General features: G+C 28.7%; 1 protein-coding gene across 1 annotated transcript; it reads right to left on the reverse strand.

Moving 5' to 3' along the window:
• Positions 1-6,447: 6,447 nt before the first annotated feature.
• LOC124935321 (protein HOTHEAD-like) lies at positions 6,448-13,379 on the reverse strand. The gene is made up of 5 exons (XM_047475760.1): positions 13,304-13,379; positions 9,387-9,738; positions 9,002-9,315; positions 8,519-8,910; positions 6,448-7,183 (listed from the first exon to the last, which is right to left on the reverse strand). Exons 1-5 carry the CDS (start codon positions 13,377-13,379, stop codon positions 6,638-6,640), a joined length of 1,680 nt encoding a protein of 559 aa, XP_047331716.1. The 3' UTR covers positions 6,448-6,637.
• Positions 13,380-24,229: the final 10,850 nt, after the last annotated feature.

Below are 24,229 nucleotides of genomic sequence, written 5' to 3' on the forward strand. Positions count from 1 at the left end.
TATATGAGAGCTTATGAGAAATATCTGAATGATTAAGTTCAGCATATTCAAAATTTTCTAGTAACCATGTAAACGAATACCAACAAAGAAAACAAAAAAGAAACACAAGATATAACGAGGTTCGACTAAACTACCTAAGTCCTCGAGAGTGCCGTCAAATATTTATTTCACTCTTATAGTTAAAACCTTATTTTACATGGTATTTATAGAGTATTACAATTGACCACAAAGACTAAATTACTCTAGGCTCATCCCATTAACTCTAATCTTAATTAACATGTGTATATAAGTCAAATACACAACATTCCACCTTGGCAAATATTCCCTCTTGTAAGAGATAAATCACATACCTCCATCTTCAAGAAATTCAAACTTTTTAGAAGATAACATCATAGAGTTTTAGACACTCCAAGTGGGCTGGTCTACCACCATTCCTTTAGCAACATGAGGAATTCAACAAGCTCAAACAATGTCCGAACTTGGCGGTAGTAACTGGCTTCATCAGCATATCAACTGCATTTTCATTAGTATGATCTTTAGGTAATAGTATCTCACCAGATACGATCAATTCTTTAATCTTGTAAAATCTCATATCAATATGCTTCTCTCTAACATGATACACATAATATGCTTTCACAAAGTAACTGAATTCCAACTTGCTCAATTAACAGTTCTGTACTAGCCCATTAAGACACAATACTTATTTAGTAGCTTCATCTATTGTCATATATTCCGTTTTAGTTGTTGATGGTGCTACAATAGACTGAAGTGTTGATTTCCAACATATAGGTCCCCTAGAAAGAGTAAACACAAATCATTGTAGATATTCTATAATCCATATCACCATCATAGTCTGAATTCACATATCCAATAACTATAGAATCAACTCATTGACCACAAAAAACAATACCATAACTTGAAGATCTGTATCTGAAGATCCATTTGATTGCTTCCCAATGATGCTTAGCCGATTTTTCCATAAACTTACTAACTTGACTCATAACTTGAGCCAAAGTTGGTCGTGTACAAATCATCACATGCATCAAACAACCAACTATATTTTCATATGGAACATTTGTCATGTCTTCAATATCAATTTTTGTCTTCGGACATTGTTCAGAAGAAGTTTAAAAGGATTCTCTAAAGGAGTAGATATTGGCTTAGAATTACTCATCACAAATCTGTCTAGCACTTTATCAGCATATGCTCGTTGAGATAACCACAATTTTCATGAGCTTTTATCCCTTTGAATTTTTATTCCAAGAATTATTTTCACAGCACTTAAGTCTTTCGTATCAAACTATTTGCCCAATAAAGCATTCAAATTAAAATATTATGCATATGTTGTGCAATTATCAATATATCATTAACATAAATTAACAGAAAACTAAAAGACATATACAACAATCATATTTGCATCGTCTGTGACTATTTTTAATCATGTAGGAGTCAAATGTTTTGTATCACTGTCTTGGAGACTGTTTTAACCCGTATAACGATTTATTTAACCTACAAACTAGATGTTCACATCTAGGTTGAGTGAACACTTCTTCTAGCTTCATGCAAATTTGCTCCTCCAAATCACCATGTAAAAAAAGAACTTTTAACACCCATCTACTTTAAATGCAAATCACAATTGGTTACTAACTTAAGAAATACCCTAATTGAATATGTCTAACTACTGGAAAAAATATTTCATCATAATTATCCCTTTTTGCTGCGAAAACCCTCTTTGCAACAAATCGACCCTTGAACTTTTCCTCTTATTTTTTCTGATACTAATAGTTTCTTCTTATAGACCTATTTGTACTCAAACACCTCTTAGGTATTCTTACTTTATATTCATAAAAAATACATCTATAAATCATAAACCATAAACTTAATTTCATATTAGATCACATTATTTGACTTATTAATATGACATTTTCATAATTATTTATTATACTAATAACTCATAATTCCAACAAACAAAACTTACTTCCTTTAAATCAATTGGAAAATAAATTATTTTTAAATTAAATTAGAATTAAGTAATGAAACTTAACTTAATTAATTGTATTCAAAGAGGTGAATATACCATCGGGGCTTGGGAAAAGTAAACAGTGGGTGGAGTATAGGGTGTTAATGATGATAATGAGTCTAAATGAAATTGGGTGTGGAGATTATCTTTTGGAAACCAAGATTTGGTGACTTAGTCTAATTATATTTTGTTTTATACAACTTTGAGAGTTACATGTCTTGTTAGGCCAAAGTTTTTGTTAGATTACTAAATATATTTACCTTAATCCTAAGATTGGTTGGTAGAGACTAGGGATGATAATGAATACCCGTATACTCGATATCTATGGGTACCCGATGGTCGGATTCGGGTATTTAAAATCGAGTTCAGGGTTAGGAATGGGGAGTGAAAAATGTTACCCGATCGGGTTTGGGGTCGGGAATAGATAGTGTTAAAAGCCTAAAACCAATACCCGAATATATTAATATATATATATATATATATTGGGACGTACCCACACTAGGGCTTAAGCCCACCCCTTAATTTTTTTTATACATATATATAATTAATTAAAAATTTTATAACCTTGCTTCTCACTCCTTCGCAATGTATATATTATCTTAATGCTAGATATCTTATCATTAATTATCTTCCAATTTATTTTATTTATTTAGATTTAAATTTTATTTCACTAATTTAATATACTATTAATTTTTTATCATCTAACTATTTTCATTTAAATATTTTATATTTATTTTTTTAATTCGATAAAATATAATCTCATTATTATTATTTTCTAATTCTCTATTGTCTAATATTCATGTTGTTAATCTTCTTAATTTATATATTGGTTAACTTTATTATGTTTATAATTATTTGATTTTATTATATTGGAGTAATATTACAAGTTAACATCATCTAATTTTTAATTTTTTTTATTTCATTATAGTTATTTAATACAATATTTATTTAGTTTTAACTTACAACTTTACTATCACACAGCAATAAAAATGTGAAAACGGAACTTCGCAATAAAAATAGGGCATGTTTTTTTTTGCCGACTCTTTGACACTCCATATTGAACGAGATTTATTTAAGGATATAAATATATATTTTATTATAGATGAATTTAATGTTTTTAAATTCGGTAGTGTTTAACTTATTTAATTATTATAACATAACGTCTTTTTGTATATAATTTTTTTCACAAAATTTAAGCCCACCCTAATACGAATTCATGGGTCCGTCCATATATATATATATATATTTGTTAACATTTGAGTAATTTTTCAAATTTCACCTTTTAACCATAGTTATCTTATCCATCATTACAATACAATAAATATAGTATTTATTTTCTCTTTACCCAAAACCATAAGTCAAGCCAGTCATGACTCTTAATTTTCATTATTCATTTTTCATCTTTTTTCAACTTTACTTTTATCTTGCACATTCTTTCTAGTTTTTGTTCTTTAACTTCTATCTTCAACTTTCTCTCTAATTTTTTTTTCTAACTTCAAGTCTCTAATAATAAAAAGATTGTTATATCTTTCAACATCTACAACATAACTATACAAGTAATTAGTAATATTTTCATTTATATTTTTTAAATTTTGATATTACTAGTTTAATTATTGTTTATTATTTAATAAAGTTATGCTTGTTCTTCAACTTTTATAATTTTATATTTATTTATTAACATAATCTTCAATCTCTATTTTGTAGCTTCTTCTTCTATTTTAGCAGCAAAAAGTTGACGTAACTTCTACAAAATTGTTCAAGAATGATGTATTTTTTTGTGTGAGAAAAATGCATTGATAATGAATATTTTGAAGTTTAATTAAGTATATTGTTATATCCATTTTAAGTTTATTTATATTTTTGTATTAATTAATTTATATTATATAGTAGGAATGATTACCATATTTTTTGGTCAATTATATTTTGTAATAACATATTAGTTAAGATATTATATTTAATTTATAATAATTTTAGTTTAAATGTGTTAATTAATTATTTTTTTAATATTTAGTATATTTAGAAAATAATAAATATAATTTCACACTTTAATCGGGTAATGGGGTACCCGTCGGATATCGGGTATGGGGATATAAATATAGATACCCATCGGGTTTAGGATCGGGTAGTAAAATGAAAATCAGGTTCGGGGATGGGTACTTCACTACCCGACGGGTAGGGTATCTGTTTCCATCCCTAGTAGTCCTTTTATAGACTTGAACTTTTTTATGGTAAGAAAAAGCTCATGTTAGATATCAAGAAAGTTTTCGACTCTGTTAGATGGGAAGTCACTCGGGATTTTCTGGTTGTATCTGATTTTCCTATGATTTTTATTGATTGGATTATGCAATGCGTTTCTTCATCTTGTTTTGTTGTTAGCGTCAATGGAATCTACGGAGGCTACTTCAAGGATGAAAACAGGATAAGGCAAGGGGACCCCCTCTCTTCTTACCTTTTCGTACATTTTCAAGCCGCTGATTGAAAAGGTAAAAAACACGATATCTGACTGGGCAGTGAAGAAACTTTCTTATGAAGGGAGGATCGAGCTTATCAAAACCGTAGTCATGAGCATAATTGGATACTGGGCGCATCAGATGGTCATTCCAAAGAAGGTAATGAAGGATCTAGACACGCTTATGATGAACTTCATTTCGGACAGTAGCGGAATAGGATGAAAGAAAATCAAATGGACTGCTCTCTATAAGCCGAAAGAGGAGGGAGGCATTGGCCTGAAGAACCTCTATAAGCTGAAAGAGGAGGGAGGCATTGGCCTGAAGAACTGCGTCGAGTGGAACAAGGCTCCAACCTTCAAGCATTTGTGGGCATTGGAACGCAACCAGGAATCATTATGGATCAAATGGGTACACATGCGATTTATGAACAGGAAACCAGTATCTGGACGTGTGAAATCAATGAAGATATGAGCCGGTCACTAAAAAAATTCTTAAACTAAGAAATGATATTGCAGACCTTTACGACATTTGGCTAGGGGACGGGAAAGACACTATATTCTGGCACGATCCCTAGTTCGAAAACCAGCCAATCATTCACAAAGAGGAGTTCAAAAATACACGTATCAGAAGGGACTGCGTAGTGGCGAAAATCAGAGACATAAAATATGGAGATTATAACTCACTTTTGAGAAGAAATCCAAAAGGACAGAGGATACTACATCACATCAATAACATACAACTCTGAGACAGACTCGACGTTCATGAATGGAATGCAGAAGACAATGGGAAGCTGGTCTTAAAGAGAATATGTGAGGTAATCCGAGAAAAAATACAGAAAGTAGAATGAGCTCCTCTCGTATGGTCAACCAAGATCATTCCTCGACACCAATTCATCATATGGTTTGCCTTCTGGAAAAGACTCAACACTCGTGACCGTATCAGCAAATATATGAGCATCCTGGACATGAGTTGTCTTCTATGCAACGGAAGTGAAGAAACCATTGATCACCTGTTTAGGAGCTGCAATATAACATTGGAAATTTGGGACAAATTTTCTAAAGCCTGGAATTGATCTGTTTCCCGAAGGAATGAAAAGAAATCAAAGAAGCAGCACTACTCAAAGCCAAAGGAAACAGATTCACAACAAACGTATTCAAGTGCGGCTTTGGAGCAGTAATTTACAACATTTGATAGGAACGTAATGCGAGAGTCTATGGAAGAACCCGCAAAAGTGTTGAAAAATTATGGAGAGACATAGTCTCGGATTGTGGAGCACTTGCGGGAACGTGGAGAAAAGTTCCAAGTACGGAGCATAATAGGAATTGGAATTTACCGTTTACTCAAATCATTAGAAACGAAACATTATAGTTTCAGTTACATTTTTACTTTTATTCAGAATGATACGAATTCAAAATAATTATATATCTATCTAGAATGATCTCTTAAACTCGTGGTTTTTTTTTTTCTGTTTTTGAGAATTTTAGTGAAATTACGTTAAGTCGTTTTCCATCCAAAAAGAGCTCACGTTGTCTACAGTGGAAGGTTTGGGTCATTGAGTGTGCAATGTCCTAAAGCTATTGGACTTCAGAAAAGAAAATCATGGTTCATATTTCTGTTGACCAACTTTTATCTGAGAAAAATTATATTATTCATCTTCATGTAGTCTATCCCTTTCTTAATCAGATATTTAATTACTACAATCTTCTTCCTTTCTTTCTTCAATTAGCTTCTTTTGACTTTAGAGTTCAGTTGGCTGCCATTTCAGTTCTTATAATACCAATAAATTAAAAAATTTACAATTTACTAACAATTAATGGGATTAGTTAATCATGAGGTGATGTTTTAGATTCAAGCATTGATTTAAAATTATAACCTAGACCATGTCATTTTCTATGATTTTCTTTATATTAATAGCCATTTCATTAAAGTCAGTCTTAACTCTTAATGACTACGTTTTTGGGTCTTAAATGGATAGCATTAGCTTATCATCATGTCTTATTATTATTAAAATATAATTAAACTGAAAGGTTGGTGGATTTCAATCCACAGTAATAATGATCATTTTTTTCTAGTAATGATCACCCTTATTAGTTTGTTATATTGTTCTTAGCTTTACATATCCTCTGCTATCCCAAGCCTGTTTGTTACAATCTTGACTCCCATGTACCTAGACAAGATGAGGAATCATTAAAAACATATTTTTTAGTGTCATAAGTAATTGTTGTTTTGGATCATACCTTCCAAGCATCATATATGTTGCTTGAGGATTAGTACCGGGTGTTTCATCAAATATCGAACCATCAACAACCCTAAGCCTTTCTACGCCGTAAACCTTGTATTCATTGTCCACCACACGACCCACATTGCAACCTCCATTGTAGTGATAAATTGTGCTCACAGTTTCCTTGCACAACTTCTTTAAGGATTCTTCATCGTCAACTAAAGTTTCTTCCGACTCTTTTTTATTGTTGGTAATGTTTTTGAAGGAGTTCGATCTTATGATCTTTCTCATCAATTGTAAGCCGCTCACACATATTGATAAATCGTTCTGACTGCTATAGTAATTGAAAGTAACCAAGGGTTGGTCATATGCACTATTGCTAATCAAGTTCATTTGCCCCCTTGAGATTGGTTTGGAAACTTTTGATATAATATAACCTCCCCTCAGTTCTTTCATAAAAGTTAGTCCACTTTTGAGAAGCATTGTGTCTCTCTGTTTAACCATAAAAAATGATTTACTAACTTATCATAACGTAAGATTATCTTATTTGTATGGGATATATATATATATAAGCAAACGGGAAAAATGCCAATTTTACACACCAAGTTGTAAGAAGGTGTCAAATTTACTTATTAAGTATCAAAATTCTATTTATACCTATTAACTTGTAAAAAAAAGTGTCAAATTTATTTGAAATAACGGAAATATTAAACACCGTCAAAATTTTTGCCACATGTAATATCCACATATTTTTTATTTATTTTTATATTATCATTACTTTGATTATTTTTTCATTTAAACAAAACATTAAAAATTGTTCTTATCCATTCTTTCTCTCTCTTATCCCACAATTATCCATTTTTTTTCTTAATTTCCCACTTCATCTCCTCTCTAATATGCATAGGGAGTGCATAAATAAGTCCTTCCTAAAATGAAATTGAGGCCATATCTTTGTAATAAGATAATTCAACCTCTATTCCTAATTTAATTCAAATGGAGATATAAACATAATCTCTTTATATTATAAATCAAAAATAATTTATATTAAATTGAGTCTTTATAACTATCTAAAAAAACTGTAAAATTAATAATTGAACTAGTTCAACTAAAATGACATTACATGATTCAAAATGAATTATGTGTGACAAAAATTTACTGTGAATTTAATATAATCTATTAATTTTGAATCATGTAATTTCCTTTTAGTTGAATCTGTTGTAGTTCAATTCTTAATTTTATATATTTTTTGGTTTGGTTAGATATATATAAAGACTCAACTTAATATAATTTATTTTTGGTTTATAATATAAAGAGATTGTTTATCTCTTTCCATTTGAATTAAAAGTCGATAAAATAACATACGATAATATGATAATATGATGTGTAGAGATAGAGGTCAATAAACCTCAATTTCATTAATTAGTTTCATTTTAGGAAAAATAATAATCGATCCCTATGGAGATGGAGATGGAGATGGAGATGGAGATGGAGATGGAGATGGAGATGGAAATGGAAAGAGAAAAGTTCAAAAGAGAAAAGTTCAAAGAAAATGAATAATTGTGAGATAAAGAGAGAGAAAAAATGAATAAAGAAAGATTTAATGTTTTATTTAAATTGAAAAATAATTAAAGTAATGTCAATTTAAAAAAAAATGGATATTACATGTGGCAAAAAAATTGACGGTGTTTAACATTTCCGTTATTTTAAATAAAATTGACACTTTTTAACAAGTTAGTATATATAAATAGAATTTTGATACTTAATAAGTAAATTTGACACCTTCTTAAAAGTTGGTATGTAAAATTGACATTCTTCCCATAAGCAAACCTGAGTTGAATTGTGTGTTTGATCAAATTCAATGGCATTTACTGGGAAATTGAGTCCACCAAAAGCTTCTATATAGACCCCCTCCTTAGCAATTCCAACAACTTGTAGTGGGGAAATGTTAAAGTTTTCTTCAATTGAAACCAAGGCATAGTTGGTAGAGCAATCAAACATGCTTTTCCCAACAAAATCATTTTCTAGGACCATTGATATGTTCAATTTTAAAAGGTCATCTTTAGGTCCAATACCACTTAGCAGTAATATTTGAGGGCTACCAATTGTCCCACTAGACAATATTATTTCACTCTTCATTCCTTTGCCGTTCGACAAGAACGCTTGATGTTGGATCTTATTTTCATCTTCGAACTCTACTCCAGTTACAAGTATTTTTTCACCTGAAAATGGTATTCGAGGAATTTTTCTAAAACAGTATTATATATGTCGTAATTAATTTATATAGAATAAAAAGAAAGACATTTGACGTACCAATTTTAGAAAATAAAAGCTTTTGAACGGTGGCGTGGATTAGAACCTCAAGGGTTTTGGCTTTGCCAGATTCAAGCAATAATGTTGCGGCAGTGTGACGATGATTGTGCTCGTCGAAAGTTGTTCCAGAAATCTTGGTCCCATAAAAATGGTCATAGGTAAGCCCATTGAATGGCAAGACACCAGCTTCAAGAAGTCCATTTAGAAAGGTCCTTTGAAATCTTTTGAGTTTTGGTTGATAAACAATTTGCCTTTCAATCCATGTATATGAATCATATGCAAGTTCAACATCCCAACCTGCTTCCTCAATAAACCTACAACTCAATAGATTCAAATTTGAATTATGATCCATAAAATTTGATATTTTGTTATAGCTTGAAAGTACCTTGTGCTTGCCCTACTGTAGAAGCCAGCATTGATGCATGTTCCCCCACCTAAGACCTTAGCCCTATTGTTTGGAACACCATCAGTTGAAATAAAAGCTTGAGATGCGGATTTAGGTGACGTATCCATCAAGTTATAGGCAAAGTTTTCCAAATATGAGACATTAACATTATTAAACGGAACATCTCCTCTTTCTAGCAACAAGACACGAAAGTTTTGGGAAAGGGTAGCTGCTAAAGGGCAACCAACGGTGCCACCACCAACAATGATGTAGTCGTAGTCATGGTCACCGTCCAAGAAAGAGCTTGCCGGCTTGATGAATGGATACTCATCTTCCCACGACTTCTTTATACCTACATGACACAAGATGATCGAGTGAAAATAGTAATAACATTATTCTCATCACACAACTAAAATTATATAAGCTTTTGAAATAGAAGAGGATAAGGATCGAGGGTATTATAATATGGACTAAGTGGGAGATTAAGAAACCAACTATGAAGTATTTTTTGAATTTATGCTATCATTTGGTAATATGTATTATCTATTTTTTCACAATAAATAATACTCGGGTTATAAATAGTGAGATTAAGATATAAATCAATATTGTAAAATCTAATATACAAACACTTTATTGACGCAATAACACTATAATAAGGATTAACCGAATGAGAGATCTTAACTACAAAAGATGCAATGGATTATGTTTGAAATCATATATCAGCTGTGATGATAAACTTTTATATGGAACAACCAGATGTTGTTTTGACGCTATAATTTGATAAGCACAAAGTTGGTGATTGAACGTCGGTTTTGAGATAGAACTATGAGACATCACTATGATTTGACTGTGTTTCAATCGCTTAAATTTTTTTCTTGCGCTTTTGTTGAATGAAATGTCTCTTATTTTTCTTTTCGTTTTTATCATCGAATAAGCAATTAATCACTTTATTTGTAATCATTTATGCAATTGACGCCAACATTTTGCTCACTTTGGATAAATATAAATGAAGGCAATAAGAAAGAATTATATATACCTTGGCATTGGGTGAGTGTGAGGAGCCATAAAGAAAGTAGACAAATTAACAACTTTAATCCCCTTATTTTCATTGCCATAAGAAAAAAAAAAGTAAGACAAATCAACAACTCTATTTTATGTATCTCTTTGAATGAGTAACATAAGGTAGTGTTTTTACTTTCAATTTGCCTACACTTATATAGTTGTAATTTGTATAATTTGGTAGGAGATGGTTCTCAAATTAGTTTAGGACACCACCATAATCATATATTTATTCCTTATTATTATTATTATTATTATTTGTTAACTTATTGTTAGGTTTATGATCAAGTAAATTAGAAATTCTCATTTTATTTTATTTTTCCATTTATTAATCTTCTCTCATTTTTTAAATGACATAGTTAGGTTTGTCACTTCTTGATCAATTCAAACACGAATTTTTACATTAATTGGAGACAAACAACTAGTATTATTTTGAAAGTTTTGTATTTCTTCCAAGTAAAACATGAGAGATATAAAACTATGTTGATCAGACGAATAACTTGTGTATCTAGACATTAATGAGTCATAATGTGAATCTAAACATTAATGAGTCTCATAAATAAAATTATTTGTCCAACACATTTTCAAGTGAGGCCTTGAGGGACTTACAAAAATAATTGTCAACTCTAGCATGCCTAGGGGACAGAAGACCTTATCGGATTGCAATGACAATAAAAATATTTTGACATGAGATGCTAAAGGTTTAAAGTCGTCGATTCGCATATAAAATTTTGTATCTTTAATACTAGTTTTATTTTATTTTTCTCTATTGAAATGATTTAGTCCTATGTATTAGAGATGTATGATCTATTGTTGGTTCATTCAAATTGGATAACAAGTTCTTTATAATATATTTAAGTAAAAATATCTTTCTAAACGCTGATTAGTGTGAGATCAAAAATCAATAAAACTTCGTTAATGACATACATTAAATGTTGAATATTTATTAAGATTCAAATTTATAAAATGTTTCTACATAAGTTTATAGAAGTTTTGTTGTCTAGAGTTAGTTTTTCTTGATCTGGTTCATTTTTTTTCTCTTTTGTAACTTACCAATTATTTGTGGAATTTAAAAAAAAAAAATCAATTTATTGCTCTCTTTGTTTAATTGTTCACTTGTGGACCTGTGGTCAATGTTTAATTAGAATATAGGGTGATAATTTCAATGACTGTTATCTTTCATTTTCAAATGAATTTGATGAGTTGATAAAATTAAATAAGTAAAACATGATTAATAGATGAATAATTCTTTTTGGTGGAATTGTCAAATTAAGGCTTTTTAGTAGGGCAATTTGGATTTTGGAACTCTTCTTTTTAGTTTCACGATTTTGAGATCTTTATTGTTAGTGTTATTTGTCCTAACGGTTTTCTAACACTATTCTTATTATCTACTTGACATTATTTATATAAACAAAAAAAAAATATACATTACTAATTTAATAACATTTTTTTTAACTAGTTAATATATGTATTGATATATATCAGTTTTTTTAATTTAGAGTTTATAATTCAAATTCAAATTTTTATTTTTCAATTCGATATAGGATTTTTTTTAATTTAAATAACATTTCTATGATATTCGGGAGCTGTTATATTGCTTCGGAGCTTTGGGACAGATTCTATAAAAGTCTGGAGCTTTTCCGAAAGAATGGAATGAAATCAAGGAAGCAGCACTACTCAAAGTCAAGGGAAATAGATTTGCAACAAGCGTGTTCAAGTGCGACTTTGGAGCAGTGGTGTATAACATTTGGAAAGAACGGAATGCAAGGTATATGACAGAACTCGCATGAGAGTTGAAGAGTTATAAAAAGATATTGTATCGGATTACAGCGCCCTCACGGAAACGTGGAGAAGAATTCCAAGCATAGAGCAGAACTGGAATATTTGCAGGACTGGAATTTACCGTTTTTTGAACTCACTAGAATTGAAAACATTATAATCAGATAGTTCATTTACGTTTTTAGCTTTTTAGCTTTTATTCAGAATGTTACGACTTCAAAATCATTTTAGGCCTGTCTAGAATGATCTCTTAAACTCGTGGGTTTTTTTTCATTTTTGTGAATTTTTAATGAAATAACGTTAAGTCGTTTTTCCAAAAAAAAAAGTCCTATAATATTTTGAAACTGAATTAGAGTTTTTTTTTTAAGATTTTAATTATAAGAAAATTGATTTAGGATTTGATTTTTTAAATAACTATTATCCATAAACAAATAAAATCTGATTATCATTATACATAAACAAACTAGAAACATAAATTATAAAAGATGATTATTATCCATAAACTTACTAAAATATAAATCATAAACAAGAATCGTTATCCATAAATAAAAAAGTATATAAGCCGTAAACAAGTTTGTTCAAGTAAATGCAAGCCAAAACAAAAAAGAAACACATTTCATTGTTCGCTTTGCTCTTTCTTGAGACGAACACGTTGATTTTGTTGAGAAAAGATCTAATCTAAACACACGATAAAAGAATATATAGAGATATAATAATAAAAAATAATAAAGAACACAAAATATAACGAGGTTCGGCCAATAATGCCTACATCATCGGTGAGTCATCCATTCTATAGATTTTCCATGAAATAATGGTCAAGTAACCCTAAGTTACAATGTCTCTATTTATAGGAGTACATCAAAAGTCAAAAGACTAAACTACTACTCCTAATCCCAATAAAGGCTTAAAGTCTATTACAATATATAAACTCTAATAAAATATGAGCCAAAACCCCAACAATCTCCACCTTGGGCGAATTTCACGTCCCTTAGAAAATACACGAGTCGTACCCATCAATCTCCATCATGACAAAAGTTAAGCCATCAAAAAATAAGTGGGTTCAACACTTCAATCTTCACCTTTGCTCGAGCCATTATCAGATAACTTTTCGTACTTCCACTCAAGAGCCCTTAGAAAAATAACAATCTCTGTCATTGAGATACTTAAGTCAAACAAGCCTCAATACAAATCCAAGATCAAAGCATACAAAGCTTTGAGAATTTGATTAAAATCAAACAAGACTTTACTTGTAAAAATTGGAATCAAATATGTCTTAAACCTATTTTATGAAATCAAACGAGACTTTAATAAAAAGTCTTAGTTGAATAAGTCTTAGTTGATCGCTTCAAAGATTTTTGGCTCCTCTCTATATATTATATTATATTATATTATATTATATTATATTATATTATATTATATTATATTATATTATATTATATTATATTATATTATATTATATTATATTATATTATATTATATTATATTATATTATATGGAATATATATAGAGATATATATAGAATATATATGGAGATATGTTCCAAATTAAAATAAATCAAAAGAATATACCTCGTCTTTTTCATTCTGGTGTCGCTGCCTACACGACAACTTTTCGTCACCTGCACCCATTGGCGCCTTCGAGAAGAACAAAAGATCCATTGTCTTTTTCTCTCTTCTTCTCAAGACATCGTCACCCAAAACTAAGAAATATTTTAACAACAGTTGAGATCTCCTTAGCAATTGAAGATTTCGACTCAAATCTTCACAACGGCTAAATCTTCTCCAACCAATGTCGTTTCTCCAATAGTCATCTTCAACAAAAACACAAATATCCAACAACTTCTTCAATGGTGGTTAGGGTTTCCGTAATATCTTCAAAAATAGATTAGGATAAATATTCTCAAAACATGCTTTGATACCACTTGTTGAGAAAATATCTAATCTAAACAAACGATAAAAGAAGATATAGAGATATAATGGTAAAGAATAATAAAGAACACAAGATATAACAAGGTTCAGCCAATAATGCTTACATCCTCGGGGAGTCGTCCATTCTATTGACTTTCCATGAAATAATGGTCCAAGTAACCCTAGGTTACAATGTCTCTATTTATAGGAGTACATCAAAAGACTAAACTACTACTCTTAAGTCCAATAAAGGCTTAAAGTTAATTACAATATATAAACTCTAATAAAATATGAGCCAAAAACCCAACATATTTCTTTCTAATAATATTCATTTTCTTCTTTGCAGTTATCTCTTGTATTTTGTTATTGTTATTGTAAGTTTCTATTGAACATTAGTCTAGGTGGCTTGATTCTATGACCTGATTGAGTGACACCAATCTTTAATACGTTTGATAAAGAGGTTGAACCTGCAACATTACTTGTTATCGATATTGATTTTTTATTGAATTGGCTTGTATATGGAAGAACACTAGCATTTTGATTCGATAGTGTTGTCCGAGAAGGAGGAGGAGGAACACAAGTAGTTAGATTCGATGAGACTATTTGAGGAGGAGGGTAAAATGATGATGAAGAATTGATGGTGTTGTCCGAGGAGAAACATGATTAGTTGAATTCGATAGGATTTTCTGAGAAGGAGGAGGAACACGAAAATGGAGATTTGATAGTGTTGTCCGAGGAAGAACATGAGTAGTTGGATTCAATGGGGTGGTTCGAGAATGAGGAGGGGTACTAGGAGTAGTTGGTTTAGTGCATCATCAATGTTAAGGTAAATAGTAACCTCTAGAAAACTGTTAAAAAATTTTACAACCTCCAACACATTATGATGAATATTGAAGGGACTTAAATCACCATCATCCCACGATACCAAAACCTAAAGTGACCAAATTTTGTAGCCCAATGATTCAACAAACTTCATAAAATCTCAAATTCATAATTGATCTACATCTTTAATGATCATCAATTTGTTTTTTTTAACAGTTATGTATGAATTTCACAAATTTGTACAAATTCAAATGTGATGTTTGAAATTTTTAACTAAAAAAATATTAAAAGATAATACAAGTTCAAATTTCATAATGTACGAGATTTTGAGAAAGTTTCTCTAAACTTAGCTGAATGCTTAAATATCTTTGTTTTCTTCTACCAGAAGTTTCCCCTAAATTATTCATTAGATACTATTCAAACATTATTTAATTAATTTCTTGTAAAACCTAAAAAATCGTTTAAATAACATAAAACCTTTATTTAAATTTAAAAATAATCTTAAATCAAATTAAAAATTAAAAATTCGAATTTAATTTTATAGACTAAAATCCTAAATTAACCATTTAAGCATACCAAATTAAAAGTGATGAGTTGTTGGGCAAGCTATGAATAAACAAGGGAAAATGGCGGAAAATAAAAAAGTGAAGGATGTCAGAATAGTTGATAGAGACAAAGTAAAGGAGAGCGGACAGAAGTGGAGATGCACGAAAAAAACTGTTTCATATTATCATATTTTTTTTCTAATATATATATATATATATATATATATTAAATAAAAGTTCATGACATTAAATTAGTAATTTGAGTTTTTGTATATGAATAATATCATATAGATAATAAGTTAAAGATGTTAGAAAATTGTTACGAAAAAATTTATTTTTGTACAACTTAAAGATAAAAATCTCCAAATTATAAGATTGGAAGGAAGAGCAACTTATTCCAAATTGACCCTCAATTTGACTATTTTATCCCTTTTTTCATTAAAAAACATATTTGAAAGAACAATTTTGCACAAAATTTAATTTCAAAAAATGAGATTGATCACTAAAACTTATTTTGTGGTTGATCATCAATCAATGACTTCAACCAGAACCAATTTCTGTTATATGTATTGTCGTGATTTCTATATATAACAACTAATTTAGCATTTGACAGTAACCTAACAATATTTAATTCAATATTTGGCAGTAATTTGGGTGAGATAGGACTGAAGTACTTAACATTTTTTAATACATTATTAAATTAATAAATTGATAGCAATGCATCTTTCTTATTATATATAAAATAATAATAATAAATAACACAATTTTCATAGTTTAGCTCATGCTATATTATTTATTCTTTCTAAGTTTAAAATAATATTTTTCAACCAAAAGTTAAAGAGAGGGAGAGATAATATTAATTTATTATATTTAAATATGAACTGTCAATATAAATATTAAATCATTTAAAATAAACTTTAATATCATAAAATGAGAAAAAATATTAATTATTAGTTTATCTAACAAAATTTTAACATTTAATTGATAATTTAGTAAATGTTAAAAATAAAATATAATAATATATCATTATTATTTATGTATATAAAATCAAATATTAATAAAAAACAAATTATGTTATATTTAATTATAGATATAATTATAATAATTAATATAATTAATTAATTTATAATTTTAAATATTATAATATAATAACTCAACTTAATATTTTAAAACATATATAGTATATAATTTTGTAGAAAAATATTATATATTTATAATATTATATTTTTTAATTAACATATATATATAAATAATAATTTTATAGAAATATTATAAATATATGATAGAATAAATAATAATTCATAATAATAATAATGATATATATATATATACCTATTGTTTTTAAAAGATATAATTTTATTAATTAAAAGTTATTTATTATTGAACTAATAATTTATAATATAAAAATAATAGTTTATTTGGTATACACAAAATTAAAATTGAACCATTAAAGTTTAATATGTGATGATATTAACTATTGTTTTTAAAAGACATCTTATTATTTAAAACTAATTTATTATTGAACTAATAATTTATAATTAGAAAAATAATATTGAATTTGGTATATACGAAAAAATTAAAATTGAATCATTAAAGTTTAATAAAAACTCTTTAATTTAAAAACTTTAGGTGGCTCCATTTTGTGTCATTAAAGTATAAATTCTTAAAATGGATATAATATTAAACTAAACTTACCTTACAATTTTTGATGTTATATTAATTTAAAATTCTATATAAATATTATAAAAGAAGGTATTAATTAGTAATTTATTTTAATTATTTAATTCATAATTTAGTATATTTTAAATAATTTTCAATAAAATTTAAAATAGTCTTTATATGTAGAATTATATATTATCAAATATTTTTATATTATATTTATTAAAATAAATATTTATAAAAATTAAAATTAAAATTTTACATAAAATATTATAAATATATAATTAAATAAAATTTAAAAATTTTGTATAATTATTATATATTAGAGTAAGCGTTAAAAATCTAGCCACCAATTTATAAAATTAAAATAAATTTTTTGATTTATTTTCAAATAAATAAAATCAAAATAATTATAAACATGGTAAATAACAAAATTAAAAAAATGAAGATAATTATTATAATAATTAAATATAATTAATTAAGATAATGGCCAAAAACAAAAAATAAAATTATTTGGGATAGATGTTATACTCATTTCGTCTTAAAATAATTTTAGAAAAATTAAGGTATCAAAAATAAATTATTTAGGATGAAATGTGATACTCATTTCATCCTTAAAAATTATTTATTTAACCCTAAAATATAAATAAATAAATAAAATTGACAAAATATTAATCATATTTATTTTAATATTTTGTGTATTTAAAAAAATTAAAAAAAGAATGAAAAATTAATTTTAAACCGAACTTTAAAGTTGTAAAATAAAAATAAAATCATATGGTGTAGTGGAAACGTGTCCATCTAATGAGCTCCTGATGCTTAATCCTATCATTAGATATTGAAATATTAAATAGCCTATTTACAAACACTTAAATCTTAGAGTTATATAGTAGAGTTGGATTTAAAAATATATATATGTTTATTAAATTTATTAATATATATTATTAAATTATATTTCATATAATATATTCAAATGAGATATTCAAACCAAATAAAAAGTGTTCAAATCCAAATCGAACTTTGTATCTCAAACGAGACTTAGATTATGAAACTTACTAATTTGTTTCAGGGGAATAATGGTTCATAAAAAAAAATATTAGGAGTTCGATTTAGATCGTACGTGAGATCATCCTAACTTTCAACACAAGTGTACAAAAAGACATCTGCCTAGGGATTAGGTTTAATTTGATGTCTGATATTATCTTCTAGAGGTGGATATTCTCAGCTTTCCTAAAGTCTTGAGCTTGAACTCGTTAGACGACAAGTTCTGTGTCTAGTTAAATAAAAAGATTTTAAGAAACTATGAAGAATAGATATTTGCAATTTAGAGATTAAACCAAACAATTTCTGGCTTGTAAAATTCAAGAAATTTTTCAGGGAAAAAAATTATCAATTTCCTATTTTTCATTGCCATTTGAAATTATCAACAAATTTTCTATGATTTTGTTATATGCATAAGTTTCAACCATTTTATAAAGTTTATCTCTAACTCTATGTCATTGTCATTAGATTTTGAAATATTAAATAGCATATTTACAAACTCCTATAAATAGAGTAGGGATGGATTTGAAAGTAAAATATTATTAAATTGATTATTATATACATAATTAAGGTATATGGATTTCATGTGTTTATTATTTTACTTGTGTGGTTGTGTGTAAGGATGTGCAAAAAAGAAAGAGATTTTGAGAAAGTTTTGTACAATAAAGAATGGAGCATTGCAATTTAGAGATAAAACCAAACAATGTGGCTTGTAAAATTCAAGAAAAATTTCAGGGAAAAATATTATCAACTTCCTATTTTTCATTGCCATTTGAAATTATCAACCTTTTTCTATGATTTTGTTTTATGCATAGGTGTCAACCATTTTATAAAAGTTAGTCTCTAACTCTATCATTAGATTTTGAAATATTAAATAGCATATTTACAAACACATATAAATAGAGTAAAGATGGATTTGAAAGAAAAAATATTATTAAATTGATTATTATATACATAATTAAGGTAGATCTCATGTGTTTATTATTTTTATTCTTTTAGGGAAAAACGATTTAGCGTCATTTCATTAAAAATTCCAAAAAACGGGAAAAAAAAAAACCACGAGTTTAAGAGAAATCATTCTAGACATGCCTAGGTTGAATTTGAAGTCGTAACATTCTAAATAAAAAGCTAAAAAGCTAAAAACGTAAATGAATTATCTGATTACAATGCTTTCAATTCTAGTGAGTTCAAAAAAACAATAAATTCCAGTTCCTGCAGATATTCCAGTTCTGCTCCGTGCTTGGAATTCTTCTACACGTTCCCGCGAGGGCGCTGCAATCCGATACAATATCTTTTCATAACTCTTCAATGCTCCTGCGCGTTCTGCCATATACCCTTACATTTCGTTCTTACCAAATGTTATACACCACTACTCCACAGCCGCACTTGAACACGCTTGTTGCAAATCAATTTCCATTGGCTTTGAGTAGTACTGTATCTTTGATTTTATACCATTCACTCGGAAAACTGATCAGCTCCAGGCTTTTATAGAATTTATCCCAAAGCTCCAAAGCAATACAACAGCTCCCGAATAGGTGATCTATGATTTCTTCATTTCCTCTGCATAGAAGATAGCTCGCGTCCGGGATGCTCATATACTTGCTGATATGATCACGAGTGTTGAGTCTTTCCTAGAAGGCGAGCCATAGGATGAACTAGTTTTGAGGGATAATCTTCGTTGACCATACAAGAGGATCCCATTCTACAATCTGCGCTTTTTTCTGGGTTACCTCCCATATTTTCTTCGATATCAGCTTCTCATTGTCCTCAGCTTTCTATTCATGAATATCCAGTCTATCGTGTAGTTGTATGTTACTTATATGTTCAAGTATCCTCTGTCCTTTTGGATTTCTTCTCAGGAGTGAGTCTTAGATCCCGTCTTTAATGTCTCTGATTTTTGCTTCTGCACAGTCCCTTCTGATACGAGTATTTTAAAACTCATTCTTGTGGATGATAGGCTGGTTTTCGAACCAAGGGTCATGCCAGAATAGAGTGTATTTCCCGTCCCCTAGCCGGATGTCATAAAGATCTGTAATATCGCTTCTTAGTTTAAGAATCTTTTTCAGAGACCAGCTCATACCTTCATGAATTTTGCAGGTCCAGATGCTGCTTTCGTATTTCATAAACGTCGTATGCACTCATTTGATCCATAGTGACTCCTAATTGCGCTCCAAAACCCACAGATGCTTGAAGGTGAGAGCTTTGTTCCACTAGATACAATTCTTCTAGTCGATGCCTCCCTCGTCCTTCGGTTTGCAGAGAGCGGTCCAATTGACTTTCTTTCCTCCTCTTCCGTTACTGCCCCAGATAAAGTACCTTATCAGCGTGTTGAGCTCCTTACCTTCTTCAAAATGACCATCTACTACGCCCAATAACCAACTATGCCCATGACCACGATTTTGATAAGTTCGATCCTCTCTGCATAAGAAAGTTTTTTCGTTGCCCAGCCAGATATCATATTTTTTACCTTTTTAATCAGCAGCTTGCAGTGTGAGATCTCGATCTTCTTCACGGTTAACGGAATTCCTAAGTACCTTACGGGAATGTTACATTCCTTGATGCCCATGATGTTGAATATGTCCTGCTTTGTTTCGTCCTTCACGCCTCCATAAAATGCCACACTTTTTATTTCATTCATAGTTAAACATGTAATCTCAGAAAAGAACGTTAGTGCAGCCTAATAGTTTTAATGGAATCAATGTCTGCGTGCGCTAGAATGAACAAATCGTCAGCAAAGCATAAATGGGTTACCTCTTCTACCTCACAGAATGGGTGAAAGATGTATGGACGATTCTTTCTGAACATCGCGAAGATGCTCTCAAAGATCGTCATGATAGCTACAAAAAGGTAAGAAGAGAGGGGTTCCCCTTGCCTTACCCCGTTTTCCCCCTTGAAATAGCCTCTGTGGACTCCATTTACGCTAACAACAAAGTAGGATGATGAAACGCACTGCATAATCCAATCAATAAAAATCATAGGAAAAGCATAAACAACCAGAAAGTCTTGAATGACTTCCTATCTAACAGAGTCGAAAGCTTTCTTGATATCTATTTTGAAAGCCACTCTCGGGGATATTTTCTTTTTCCCGTAACCTTTTAAAAGACTCTGCATGAGAAGAATATTATGAGAGATTGTCCTACCGGGGATGAATGCAGATTGGTTAAGATTTATAATTTTTCCTATGACATTTTTAAATTGTTTAGAAATGATTTTTGAAATTATTTTATAAATCACATTGTAGTAGGAAATTAGTCTGAAATCTTGTACTTTCTCAGGTACCGTCGTTTTGGGGATCAAGGTTAGGACCGCTGTATTTCATTGCTTTAACATCTTCCTGTTCTTGAAAAACTCCAGAACCCCATCAATAATGTCTTTACCCACAACCGACCAATTGTCTTTGAAGAACTGTGCATTAAACCCATCATGACCCGGGCTTTTATTCTCATCAATACTAAATAGAGTTTCTTTAACCTCAACCTTCTTGACCAACCCTATTAGTTCGTGACTATCTTCTGCAAAGATTTTCCTATCAATAATCTGATACAAGATATTCAGGTGACTTTGATGTTGTTTTCTTGTACCCATAAGGTGCTTATAGAAATCGATAGTCAAATCTTGTACACCCTTTTGACCCTGAACATAATCACCATCATCATTCTTCATCCTGTATACATTGTTTCTCATGTTTCTAGCCTTGCATTTTCTGTAGAAGAAATTTGTGTTTTTGTCACCCAACGAGAGTCAGCTCTGTCTTGATTTCTGTCTAACAAAATTCTCTTCAAGCTAACTCAGCTTCCTGAAGTTTTCAAGCGCATTTCTTTCTGTTTCATTGAGTTGTACATCACTATCATCCATTAATAACCTTTTCTAAACTTCTTCCAGTTCTTCTTTAGAAGCCAGAGAACTCTATTTGAGATATTGTTGAACTTCTTCTTGTCAAAGTTTTAAAGATGATTCTTCAGAAGCTTAAGCTTCTCAGAAACCCTGTACATGTTGGATCTTTTAACACTGTAGACCATACGCTTTCAAGAATACCCTTGAATTTGTCGTTTTCCATCCAGAAATTGAAAATTTTAAAAGGACTTTTGAAAATTTCTTCCTTTTCCTAGAACAATTTAATCGGGCAGTGATCAGATATACCCGAATTCAAAAACCCTATACATGTTGGATCCCCTATACATGTGTTTATTATTTTACTTGTGTGGTTATGTATAACGCTATGAAAATAAACCGAAACCGAACTAAACCGATAGCTTACTAGTTATCGGTTAATCGATTGTAACGGTTATGTTAACCATTTTTTATCGGTTAAAGGATTCGTTTTACGATTGACTATTTTTTTACCAGTAAATCGTAAATAATCTTATTATATATTTATATTTTATAATATATATTAGTTATTTTTGTAAATATTAGATATATTATAAATAATATTTAATAATCTATCTATGTATATTAATTATTTTTAAATTTTAAATTTAATTTGTATAAAATTATTATTTTAAATCTAATTTATATAATTATTAGTTTAGAAATGAAGACTTTTAAAATTTATTATAGTGTTACTATAATATAATATATTATAAGATATTTTTAAATATATTTATAAAATATATTATCATATATTATAATACTATGGTACAAATAAGGTTTAAAATTAATTATTTAAAAAAATTAATATTTAATTTAAAAATTAAATTATCGGTTTTCAATTAAACCGGTTAACCGATCAGACAATGAGAACTACTAAAACCGTTACTAATATCGATAGATTAATTGGTTTATAAAATAAGAGATAAAACCGGACTCAACTAGTTAGTTAACCGGTTTATAAAATAAGAGATAAAACCCCGGATTTAACCGGAATTAAATGGTTAACCGAGGTTGTCCGTTTAAAGAGAGTTATACATGAATCATTTTAAAAACAAAAAAAAATTATTATTTCCTTATATATATATATATATATATATATATATATATATATATGGAAGAATGTCAATTTTACCATCGAACTATAACGAAATATTCACGTATATCACTTAACTAATTTGTGTTCGTTCATACAATTGTACTTGAGTTTAATGTTCATCTATATCACTCCTAGACAAAAACAACTAAACCTGTTAAGTTTTCCGTTAAATGATGACACGTGTGATTGATTTAAAATTAATATATATTATATATTTATTTTTATTCACTATTTTAAATAATAAAACTTAATTTACATTTTCAAATATATTAATCAAATAAATTATACATTTCGAGAAACATTAACAATAATTCATTTTTTTTAATTAATATATTTTTAACATTTATTTTTGTTAGTATTTTTAAATAATAAAATTCGTTAATAAAAATAAATGTTAAAAATATATTAATAAAAAAAAGTAAATTATTATTATTGTCTCTCAAAATGTCTATATTATTTGGTTAATGTCTCTAAAAATATAATTTTTTTATTATTTAGAAATTATAAATAAAAATAAAAATAAAAAAATAATATATATTAATTTTTTTAAAATGATATGTCAATCACACGTGACATCATTATCGAAAAATTTAACGGACTTGAATGTTTTTGTTAACCAGTGATATATATGAACATTAAGTTCAACTACAGTGGTATGAACGAACAAAAATTAGTTCAGTGATATACGTGAATATTCCGTTATAGTTCGATGATAAAATTGACATTCTTCCCTGTATATATATATAATCACATAAAATAGAATCACTTACATTAAATTCATTATAATTCAAATGACAGAACATAGGTATTGTTGGTTAACCCTACCATTATATTTCGCTATAATTATTTTATCTTAATTATAATCTATCTTTTATATATTTTAAAATTATATATAGTCTTGCAATTTACATACTTAAACTAAAATATCATGCTAATATTGCTAGAATAGCTTTAAATTGAAAGGGGTATAGGAGTTCCTCATAATCCAAACAAATTATTACATTTTTCTTATGATCCTGATCATCACCCTAATTATAAAAAGTTGTATATGGTATTTTACTT

Source organism: Impatiens glandulifera, chromosome 4 (assembly GCF_907164915.1).
Source record: "Impatiens glandulifera chromosome 4, dImpGla2.1, whole genome shotgun sequence".
In the NCBI taxonomy this organism is placed as follows: Eukaryota; Viridiplantae; Streptophyta; class Magnoliopsida; order Ericales; family Balsaminaceae; genus Impatiens; species Impatiens glandulifera.

Bases quoted from the DNA above. Each gene is read 5' to 3' on its own strand.
- LOC124935321 (XM_047475760.1), bottom strand. From the start codon at position 13,379: ATGACAGAGATTGTTATTTTTCTAAGGGCTCTTGAGTGGAAGTACGAA. The intron at 9,316-9,386 runs GTACTTTCAAGC...ATTGAGTTGTAG, and splicing joins TACAGTAGGGCAAGCACAAG to GTTTATTGAGGAAGCAGGTT. The intron at 8,911-9,001 runs GTACGTCAAATG...TACCATTTTCAG, and splicing joins GCTTTTATTTTCTAAAATTG to GTGAAAAAATACTTGTAACT.